We start from the raw sequence: 12,016 nt of genomic DNA on the forward strand, positions 1-12,016 counted from the left end.
CTGGATGTAACAGAGGAAGCGCTCTTGTTCACTTTAAAGCCATTCATTTCTCTACGCGACGGTGTGCTGTTGTATGCTGTCAATCCACTCAAGAAGAAAAATAAACAAGCCGGCGACATAAATAACTGCTCTCTTTCCTAATACGGTGTCTTTATGTTAATTCCTGTTAATTGTACGGGCAAGAGGTTTGTTTTCATGCAGCGCTCACAGACCGGAGGCGAGTGTCCGTGAGAAAGGAGGAGCTACTACGAGCTCTATTGAACAGGGTGAGAGACGTGAGTGGATTAGTGAATATTCATTTGCATTGTTTTACAGTGAGTGAAAGCGCATGAGGGAAAGTGAGAGGTGAGGTGGGCAGCAGCTCGCATGAGAACGAGATTAGCGGCTGATGCAATCTGAGATCTTTTGACATTGTTGCTGAGCTGAGAACAGGAAACGCCGCTGCAAAACATAGGCCTGCCAATGAATGAATGAACGAACGAACGAGCCGAGGTGGTTTGCTGTTTTGTTTCGCTGTCCGGGCGATCATAATTTAGAGTGCTCTCTTGCGTTTGCAGTGTGCAGGACGCTCTCTAGCTGTTTAACTGGTACGTAGTTCGTGAAAGTATCATGAAGCAACATGAATGGAGAAACATTTAGGCGCCGTTAGCTCTAGAATTTCTGGGATAACGGTTATAGATGATTATATCCCAGACAAGTGTTTGTCAACACCGCTAGAGAGGCGGGTTGAATTATTGTGTTTAATTGCAATGTGATGGGGATGTCTATTACATTGCACACATTTGGACAGAAACATGTTGACAGTGTGCGCTTTAATCTTTCTTTGTGTGTGGACTGTATCAACAGTTCTGAAATAATGCACTTAAAACACATCCCGCTATGCAAGTCTGTGATTGGAATAATTCTAATATATTTAAATACACACTGAAGCCTTTATATTATTTAGGCCTATAAGTCCTGTTATTTATTACATTTTTTTATTTGTGTTCCAATAAATATAAGATGTTATTGATTCATAGATGTGATTAATTGAAGCGTAACAGATTGAAGATATACAATGTATAGTCTTATGATAGCCTATGTTAGGCTATATTATATAAGCCTACTAATCATACATGTGACCTGCTTCATCATTTTTGTCAATCTGCCTGTAAACAATTGTTAGGAAAATTACTCGTGTCATGCTCAAAGTAGATGTCCTAAACTACTTGCCAAAACTATGGTTTGCTAATATTAAATCTGTGGAGTGGTTAAAAAATGATCTTAATGACTTTAGTCTAAGTGTATGTAAACTTCTGACTTCAACTGTGTGTGTGTGTGTGTGTGTGTGTGTATATAAGTATATACACTGATCAGCCACAACATTTAAACCACCTGCCTAATATTGTGTAGGTCCCCCTCGTGCCGCCAAAACAGCGACAACCCGCATCTCAAAATAGCATTCTGAGATGATATTCTTCTCACCACAGTTGTACAGAGTGGTTATCTGAGTTACCAAAGACTCTGTCAGTTCGAACCAGTCTGGCCATTCTCTGTTGACCTTTCTCATTAATAAGGCATTTCCGTCCACAGAACTGCCGCTCACTGGATGTTTTTTGTTTTTGGCAACATTTGGAGTAAATTCTAGAGACTGTTGTGTGTGAAAATCCCAGGAGATAAGCAGTTACAGAAATACTCAAACCAGCCCGTCTGGCACCAACAAACATGCCATGATCCAAATCACTGAGATCATTTTTTTTTTTTTTTTTTCATTTTGATGGTTGATGTGAACATTAACTGAAGCTCCTGACCTGTGTCTGCGTGATTTTATGCACTGTACTGCTGCCACACAATTGGCTGATTAGATAATCGCATGGATGATTGTTGGTGCCAGATGGGCTGGTTTGAGTATTTCTGTAACTGCTGATCTCCTGGGATTTTCATGCACAACAGTCTCTAGAATTTACTCTGAATGCCAAAAACAAAAACTATCCAGTGAGGGGCAGTTCTGTGGACGGACACGCCTTGTTGATGAGAGAGGTCAACAGAGAATGGCCAGACTGGTTTGAACTGACAAAGTCTACGGTAACTCAGATAACTGCTCTGTAAAGTTGTGCTCAGAAATGCTATTTTGGGATGCGGGTTGGCGCTGTTTTGGCAGCACGAGGGGGACCTACACAATATTAGGCAGGTGGTTTTAATGTTGTGGCTGATCGGTGTGTGTATATATATATATATATATATATATATATATATATATTCAGTATAAATAAATGTTAGATCTAATTGCCTCAAAACCAACCTTTAGAGATTACACGCAATGATCTCATGGAACAGGAACATTTTGCAGTTCATAGTGACAAACAGGTGTTTAGGAAAGTCCTGTGGTAGTTTTGGTTGCCATTTAGTGTTTTTGGAGAAAATAAAACCAAAGGAGCCTTTTACACCGGGGAGCCTTTAGCCCCATTGTACCCTGTATTAAGCATGTGTTTGCAATGTCTCACCAGGTTTCGAAACCTATTTTCCAGTATGACTGCACTCAGACAGAGGAAGAGCAGCAAAGGAAAGGACCCGGGGCCCAGAATTCAGAACCTGAAGCCAGAGTGTATAGCTGAACCCACAGAGAGGTTTGCAACAGGTCAGTTCTGTTGCTGAAGTAGTAAATTTAAGATTAAGCTGGATAAGATGAGCCAGATCCTTGAGATGTGAATATAAAGATTAAAAGTATTTAAAGACAGACCATGTGAATCAAGTTTAAAACATTTTGCAAATACAAGACAGAATATTTGATGGATGTGCAGCCCTCCTTTTTCTTTCAATTTTGTTGTTGTTGTTTTTTTACTCGTTTGTTGCTTATTGCTTGAACTTGAAAATAAGTAAACCAGTGCTTACATAGGATTTAAGTTGTGGGCTAGTCATATAATGTTAACTATAGCTCATGCATGTCTCTTTTCCTTTTTTTTAATTTATTTTTTTAATATATTTTTCATATGGGTTGTTTATATAGTGTACTGTACACAGTAATATTACTGTGATTCTCTCCAGGTGGTTTCATATTGTGTCTAATCACTGGCTCAATAGTGGGAGTTAGCCTGGGCCTGCTGTGCTGCATCTATGTGGCTACACTTCATGAAAATGACCTGTGGTTCTCCAATATAAAGGTAAAATCCAGGGGGCATATTTCAGAAAACTTCCTATCTTAAGTTAGGATCTTTCTATAATACACCCAGAGCTTAAATCTTTTATTTACATTTTTTATAGTGTCCTGGGAAAGTTAAAATATACAGTACATGTAAGATGTAGCTTAATTTTGGCCTGTTTCTAGTGTGGGTTCGGTTTATGTGGGAAGAATTCTGGACAGAATGTTTTTGCAATATGTGTATTTAGAGAGGGAGGCAAACATTTACTTTGCAGGCTTTGAAGGAAAGACAAAGGTCTTTTGAGTGTTCTTAGGCTACATGCCTAATACAAAAAACAGCTCAAGAGTTCTAGATTCATAATGTGTAGTTTAGTCAGTGATGGTGTTATCATCTTAAAGTCTCACACGCATTTTCTATTGAAAAAGAATTATTTTCAATATGTGCTGAAAGATTATTTTTTTATGCTGAAAGATTATTATACTTTGGCAGTCACATAAACTGTTAGCCAGAGTTTGGGCTGCAGATCACATTATGACTTCCAGAGCTAAAACAGAAGAAATCACTGAGCCAAAAAAGTTATGTCATGTTCAGTTGGATAGGCATGTCTCAGTGCATGATTTACAGCCGCTAGTTTTGAAATAGATCACAATTTTTCCTTGTTGTTCATATATTTATTTATAGTGTCAGGCATGCAGTTTCTTTTTTTTTTTTTTTTTTTTTTTTATGCCTGTGTTCTGTTTCATCCTTCTTTTTTAAATCAAAGCCTTACAATATTCAAACTTTAGCTTCTTTTATGGAACATTCCATACATAGTATATTTTGTTTCTCATGACATAATGCTCTTATAAATGCTCTGAATTACTATGCACAAGGGATGGGACGATATTGTCATCTCACAATTCGGTTCGGTATACGATATGATATTCACGATTCGGTTTAATCTTGATTCCTTTTTTTTAATCTTTTTTATTTGGAATGCCCAATTTCCACTACTTAGCAGGTCCTCATGGTGGCGCAGTTACTCACCTCAATCCGGGTGGCGGAGGACAAGTCCTAGTTGCCTTCGCTTCTGAGACAGTCAATCCACGCATCTTATCACATAGCTCGTTGTGCATGACACCACGGAGACTCTGCATGTGGATTCTCATGCTACGCTCTACGATCCAAGCATAACTTACCATGCACCCCATTGAGAGCGAGAACCACTAATCGCGACCACGAGGAGGTTACCCCATGTGACTCTACCATCTCTAGCAACTGGGCCAATTTGGTTGCTTAGGAGACCTGGCTGGAGTCACTCAGAACACCCTGGATTCGAATTCACGACTCCAGGGGTGGTAGTCAGCGTCAATACTCGCTGAGATACCCAGGCCCCCCATAATCTTGATTCTTAAATAAGGAAGTATTAAAGAACATTTTTTATTTATTTTTTGCACAAAGTACACGTTATCATTTCTCATCAAAATATTTTTTTTAATACACAAAATAAATTATCAAAGTTTAAATATTAAGAGTTTCTAGTATACTTTTATAAGAGAAGATCACAAAAAAAAAAAAAAAAGCCTTCTAAAATAGTGGGCTACATTCAGGCTGATCAGTTGCAGAACAAGCAATAGAACTGAACAGAACCTGTCTTGGAAAGGCATGTTTAAGTGTATATATATATATATATATATATATATATATATATATATATATATATATATATATATATATATATATATATATATATATAATTTTTTTTTTTTTTTTTTTAATAATTTGTTTGTCATTATTATTATAATCACATTTAAAAATATAAAAATTCTACCAAAATAATATAATATCATGAAATTGTATATATAATAGTGATATGAGTTATCAATGTTTGAAATAATGTGTAAAATGTACAGGTAATAACATTAAGTTTACATCCATTTGTATGACAAGCGCTAAAAAGGTTACTCTCATTTTAAGAGAACAACATGCATGTCACAGATTTGCACACAGTTGTTTCGATTTGTTCATTAATGACAGAAAAGTCTCAGTTTTTAGCACATTCGTGCTATTTGTGATTCAAATAAAAATTTATTTTTACTTTTTTATCTGTCTGTAAAGAACAAAAGTGAAAATACTGCCTAAATGATTTGCATGCGCAGAGTAAGATTTGTAAAAGCGTAAATGAAGTTACAAGCTTGATAGAAACATATCAGAATCAGCTTTATTGCCAAGTATGCTTACACATACAAGGAATTTGTCTTGGTGACAGGAGCTTCCAGTGTACAACAATACAAAAACAATACAAAAACAGCAGCAAGACATAGATAATAATAAAAAATAGTTATACACATATGTACATACACACACACACACACACACACACATACACACACACACACACACGTACATACATACATACACACATACGTAGTGCAATCTAATTCACATCTGTTATGTACAGTGCAAATACAAATCTGTTATGTACAGTGCAAATGTTTTTTTTATTATTTATTTTTTTTCTCCAGAGGAATGAAATGGCAGAAGATGTTGGATGTGTTGGATAAATATAAAAAAGACTAAACTGTGTATTGCACATAGTTATTGCTCAGTGGGTCAATTTAACTGTTCATGGGATGGATAGCCTGAGGGAAAAAACTGTTCCTGTGCCTGATGGTTCTGGTGCTCAGAGCTCTGAAGCGTCGGCCAGAAGGCACATTTGCACGCAGAGTAATATTTGTGAAAGCGTAAATCAAATTGCCAGTGTAAAAATATTTTGCATGTGTACAGAAAGTTTTTTAAAAGTGTAAATCAAGTTGCAAGTGTAAGAAAAAAAATATTAGCAATAATTTAATGCTTTGCATAAGTGTAATTCATGTGTTGTAAATTAGTAATTTCGTATTAACACAAAGTAAATTTGGTGTGTATTCTTGGTGTGGGTCTACCTGCTCCTAGTAACCAATCAAATGAGGTTTTACTTGACCAGTTTACTCTGACCTGATTGGTTTAATAACATGACAGACAGCTTCTTCTTCATATGGATCAGCGTTGTTACTCTGGGTATCTCTTCTCGCTTAAATATTAAACTGAAATATTAATACATACACATTCTTTTATTGCGAGTGTAAAGTTGAGCTGACTCCATTTATTGATATAAATCTAAATCTTGTTTTCAAATATTTCTTCTCGTTGCTGTTTATTATTTTAATTATATTTTAATTACTTTCAATTATCATTGACATGGCAAATGGGTGGATGGATGGATGGAACTTGCTGGTATAATTGAACTCATTCTAAAAAACAAAATTATATAAGTAAACTATCTGTCTATATGTTCACAGAGTTTTGTTTTATATGGCTTACTTTATTAATTTGTTTTCTAGTATGAGTTCTGTGATACCAGCTAATTCCATCTATTCACCAAAATGCCTTTCCAATGATAATTAATATTGAATATAATTAAATTGTGTATGTATTAATATTTCAGTTTAATATTTAAGAGAGGAGAGATACCCAGAGGAATGACGCTGTGCCATATGAAGAAGAAGCTGCCTGTCACATTATCAAACCAATCAGGTCAGAGTAAACTGGTCAACGAAAATCTCATTTAATTGGTTACTTGAAGCAGGTAGACCCGCCTTCCCCCTTGCGCTTGCAAAACTCTTTTCAGTAAGAAATTTGTGCCAAAAGTGTGAGTGCAACAAAGATAAGACGGAACAGTGTATATCAGATTATTTCTGGAAAATATTTATGCCACAAACACAACTCATTTACATGTTTGCAGTAGTTTATTTTACACATACAGACTGATTCTACACAGTCAACCCGTTTTGCTGTTCATGACACCCTTTCTTTGCTTGCATATCGCTGATTGCAGGTTTGCAATGTTTTTGGCCATGTTTAGGTGTAAAAACAATGCCAAAATTGTAAGCGCGAATAAAAGGGAGTCAGAAGAATGCACACCAAATATACTTTGTGTTAATACGAAATTACAGATTCACAACAGATGAATTCCACTTATGCAAAGCATTAAAGCATTTTCTTACGCTTGCAACTTGATTTACACCTTTACAAAATGTTCTGCAATTTATTTTTACACTTGTGATTTGATTTACGCTTTCACAGATCTTACTCTGTGCATGCAAATTTTTCTATTACGCTTGTTACTTCATTTACGCTTTTACAAATCTTACTTTGCGCATGCAGATCATTTAGGCACTATTTTACCTTCATATGAACTAATCAAGTTTGAGTCAAGTCCGAGTCCAAAGGGGGACTGAGTTGGATTTGGATTTAAACTGGAGTGTCAATATCAGGGGCGCAACTATCCATTTATGGATATAGCTGGACTTGAGACCATACTCAAGTCAGAGTCTGACTTCAAGTCCAAGTCTGAATTCTAGTACCCCAACTCTAGGGCGCAAAATGGACACTGTAAACTGGAATAGTGGACAGTGGAAATCACTTCACTTTTTTAAATTTTTTTATAAGGGATGTTACAGATGGCACTCTATATTTGAACTAATACAGTACTGTGCAAAAGTTTTAGGCACTTGTGAAAAATGTTGCATAGTGAGGATGTCTTAAAAAATAATGACATGAATAGTTTTCATTTATTACTTAATGTCATACAAAGTTTAGTAAACATAAAAAAGCTAACTCAATATTCGGTGTGACCACCTTTGCATTTAAAACAGCACCAATTCTCCTAGGTACACCTGGACACAGTTTTTCTTGGTTGTTGGCAGATAGGATGTTCCAAGCTTCTTGGAGAATTCGCCCCAGTTCTTCTATCTATTTAGGCTGTCTCAACTGCTTCTGTCTCTATATGTAATCTCAGACTGACACAATGTTCAGTGGGGGGCTTTGTGGGGGCCATGCCATCTGTTGCAGGGCTCCCTGTTCTTCTATTCTAATCTTTTCTATTTGCAAAAGTAATGTTTGGGAGTCTAACATTTATGTTTCCTATTGACACACTAAAGCTGAAGATATAAATAACCATCTTAAGACAAATGCTTTTGTGAAACATCTTATGTGCCTAAGACTTTTGCACAGTACTGTATGTGTATCCTTTTTGTTCTGGCATGGTAAAGTACTACAGGTTATCTCAGATTTCAAAAAATTTAAGTCAGAGTGTGACTGCAGTGGAAAAAGGGAAGCACATGCACACCAGTTGGTATTTTATGGCTTGCTTATGAGTCATCATACTTTCATCTGCACTCTTGCATTTGTAAATGTGACTGGTACCTTCTGAATCATGCTTGCAAGGACTGGATGACCACAGTTTTCTTCTCCATATGTTTCTTTCGTCTGCAGTTGAAGAACGCCTACAGGACTGAGTGAGCATAAAGCGAGTGCTTTATTTACTGGCAAAATAAATTGTACTGCAAATTAATTGCCTGTTCTGTTTCAGCTGTGAGAATGCTCACTGGTGTAGCAGCTAATCAAATGTTACTGCAGAGAGTCTTCATTAAAAACAGGCAAATTCTGTGTTGTTTTTGTAATCCTTGCTTAACTTTTTAGCAGAAGTTTTGTAAATGTAAAACAGTATACATGAATTTCGTCAGTGATGTCTAGATATTGCCATAATTTTTGAGCAAAGGCATTTGCAGTCCTGTATGTGTCTCCTCTGGGAGACTGTCCTGCGGCGGAGACAGCTGCCACTGGAAAGCTCCTAAATTCATTTTGTGTGAAGTTATCTCTTTGACAGTTATAGAACCTCACTTTCTTCATTTCAAGGTGAATGTGGTTCCAATTTTAGCTCAAATAATTGTTTTTACAAATGCTACAATCTTTTTAAATTATGGTCCAAGTGTTTTTTTGTTTTTTTTTACTTTTTTTTTTTTCACTGAATACCAAGAGGTCACAAGTTGTGCGGCCCACATGCTTTCCTTCCTGTCTCAGCCCCTCTGTCTGATCACATGTAAAATTTTCCTTCAGCAGATTGTTGTTTGGTGCCGACTGGAGCGTAGAAATTATCTCATGAGGTTTTGTGTTATTGTTTTAATACGTACGCTATAAAGCTTTTGGGCAAGAAACTCTGGAAATACTCAAGAACAAATGAGGGAGCTGACGGTCTTCTACAGGGAGAGACAGAGGAACATCTAGGAAAGACAGGGAAGACGCAGGATAATAATATTTGAGGATGAGGGTTCGTCGCAAGAGGAACAGCAATTTAGATGATAACACAGGGACCTCCCAGGATAGTCTGCCTTTGGTAAACTTTGGGGCAAAAGACAATCAAAGGGATTATAGGAATGGCCAGGGGGACACAGAAGGGTGCCCAAAGCTTTCATGGAGTCACATTCCAGGACAAAGCTGTTGGCTGGTTGTTGTCATAGCAGTGGGTTTGAGGTTGGCAGGGGTTATTGGGCTGTTTCATGCATGGTGTGTTAATTCTATACATGAGAACCTACTGTGGTTTTCACACCTAAAGGTTAGCAGAACCAGGGTCTGTCTTGATTTTTGTCTTCTAGAATGTTGCTAACAGACATTGTTAAAAGAAGATGTAAACGTGTGTCTTTTTGTATCATGACAAGTGGTCTTAGTCATCAAGTCATTCCTTTTCCAGCCAGTTCTAATTGTGTTATGCTCCATTTTTACTTCTTAAAATCGACTCTGTGTCTTTCAGTGTTTTAGAAGAATAAGCATTAAAGCATTTAAAATTTATGAACAGATATGAATGTGTAAAACAAGTCTCCTCAAACTAATCCCAAATTTGATTTGAATCTAATCCATGTGGAACACATGGATTTTTTTGGTTGAATGTTTTTTAATTATGAAAAAAAAAAAAACAAAAAAAAAACACTTCCTCTATGAAATTACCCGTATTTACAGCAGCTGCTTTTCTCAAGGCTTTTATTGCGACTAAAATCTATTTATGCTAGCCAGATAGCAGCTTTGATTTCTTTCTTAGATGGAAAATGCATTTCATTTTAACACTGTGTACTCATGTTGGGTTTCTTGGCCTACTTAATTTTAACAGAATTTTCCCCTTTCTTTTTGCCTGTTAGGAAGTCGAGCGTGAAATCTCCTTCCGGACAGAGTGTGGCCTTTATTACTCCTACTACAAACAGATGTTGAAGGCCCCTTCTATACAGCAAGGTATAGATATTTACACACATACTGTATGTGCAGCTGATTCCCACAAACTGGAAAGACAGATTTACTGGTTATATGATCCCTCTTGCTGCCTGTCATCTTTCTTAAGGACCACTGACGATGGCTCATCTTTTTTATGTTAAAAAAAGAAAATATAGCCCTGAGAATGGGATCTTTCTGTTTTTATAATGTTTTACAATGTAAGAGATATCCAATTACTTCCTTAAATACTTTTTATCTCATTTTTGTTCTTTCCTTTATTTATTTAGATCAGTCCATTTAGTAATGGCAGGTTTCTTGAACTGCTCTGTCTGCTTTCTGTTATCACTTATGTAATACGAGAGTAATCGAAGGAATGCTTTATTACGTAATCTAACCATATGAGTGTGACCAGTCTCAAAAAATAGAGGAAAAAGAGGAAATGCACAACTTTGCTCTAAGTGGTCTCTGACAAGCTAATTCCCTTAAAAGCTCCATTTGGAAATAATTCCTTTTGTGCTTCTACACTGAAAAGCATCACAATTAGGTCATTACCAATTAAGACTGAAATGGTTAGAACTGCAGCTATGCCAACCGCTGTTCTCTAGACACCACTACAGTTTGGCCTTTGTACTTTAGTAGAGTAAAAGCATGTTCCGAGCATTGCTTTTCTACTTAGTAATCATGGAAATAGATTACCATAAAACTTTATAGCAAATGTCATGGCATATCTGCAATTGTATAAAGAAAGTTGATGTTGTGTAAATCCGAGAACCACTTGTATTATATGTTTTAGTGGCAATTTAGTCCATTTTGGCCCATCCTACAACAACTGAACCCTTTAAATTCTGCATTATTATCTGCATATGGGCTTATTAGGGCCAAGCACTGAAGGTGTAAGCCCCTATTGTATCTGTTCAGTTTCTTCTTATTATTAATTTTCCTTTGGCTGAGAGTGTATGGCAGCCCCATGAACAGTTTGAAGGAAAGTTATGAATTCTGGCACAATGATAGGGGTGGGTAAGTCTACCCTCCACACAAAATGTTGAGTCTCTAGGACAAACTCTATAGCTCTACCGCCAGTCAAAAATTCACTTTTATATTGCGCATAAATTTTGAACGGTTTTGTCTAGAAACAAAATTCTTCATCTACAAATCTTGTCCGATTATCAAAAATATTTTCTCAGATGATCTTTAGACTGAGCTGCACAAGATTTATCAAACTCTTTTTGACTTATGGAACCTTTACCGAATTACAATGTTACGAAGTTAACGAGGTTGGTGTAATACTGGAAGTGAAGTTGTATCTCAGCAAAGCTTTGTTCTATCAAAGCAAAATTTAATATGCTTCATTTGGCCATGATCTGATGGTACATGCAAAGTTTGGAGACAGTGCCACCTATGAAAAAAAAAAAAAAAAATCTCACAAATGGCTTTTTCTGCCAATAACTTTTGAACAGTCTGTCCGAAAATTATGAGGTTAATGTCTATGGATTTCTTAGGTCATGAGGATTTCAAGGATACCAGTATTTACGAACCTGATATCGGCTGCGTCGGCTCTCTGGCGTCTCCACCATTTTGAATTTTATTACAAAGTAATGAATCTTTTGAACACTTTGTTGGATTTGAAAGAAAAGTGGTATGTGTCTTCGAGATCACTTCAAGAGTTTGGGTACAGTGCTACATAGTGGTCAAAATGCTCAGTCAATTTAAGCAAAAACTTTTTATCTATCATTGTTTCCTTATTCTAAGTCTTCAGAAAATGGTAGTGAAAATGTTTTTATTATTATTATTATTATTGTCATTATTATTATTTTACAAAAACTGCATGAACAACCATA

At 36.3% G+C, this 12,016-nt stretch overlaps 1 protein-coding gene across 7 annotated transcripts in view; it reads left to right on the plus strand.

Moving 5' to 3' along the window:
- The window catches only part of LOC127443402 (probable C-mannosyltransferase DPY19L3), a 57,166-nt gene continuing 45,150 nt past the window's right edge, over positions 1-12,016 (plus strand). For 2 of the 7 annotated variants that reach the window (XM_051701982.1, XM_051702024.1), the window contains exons 1-2: positions 9,045-9,531; positions 10,109-10,199. In XM_051701982.1, the coding sequence (XP_051557942.1) occupies positions 9,241-9,531; positions 10,109-10,199 (382 nt within the window). In that variant the 5' untranslated portion in view covers positions 9,045-9,240. Of the gene's footprint in view, positions 276-337; positions 588-2,486; positions 2,618-3,024; positions 3,141-9,040; positions 9,532-10,108; positions 10,200-12,016 lie in introns of those variants that run through there. The other 5 variants (XM_051702009.1, XM_051702000.1, XM_051701992.1 and 2 more) reach the window with 5 other exon arrangements.

This window comes from Myxocyprinus asiaticus, chromosome 1 (assembly GCF_019703515.2).
Source record: "Myxocyprinus asiaticus isolate MX2 ecotype Aquarium Trade chromosome 1, UBuf_Myxa_2, whole genome shotgun sequence".
In the NCBI taxonomy this organism is placed as follows: Eukaryota; Metazoa; Chordata; class Actinopteri; order Cypriniformes; family Catostomidae; genus Myxocyprinus; species Myxocyprinus asiaticus.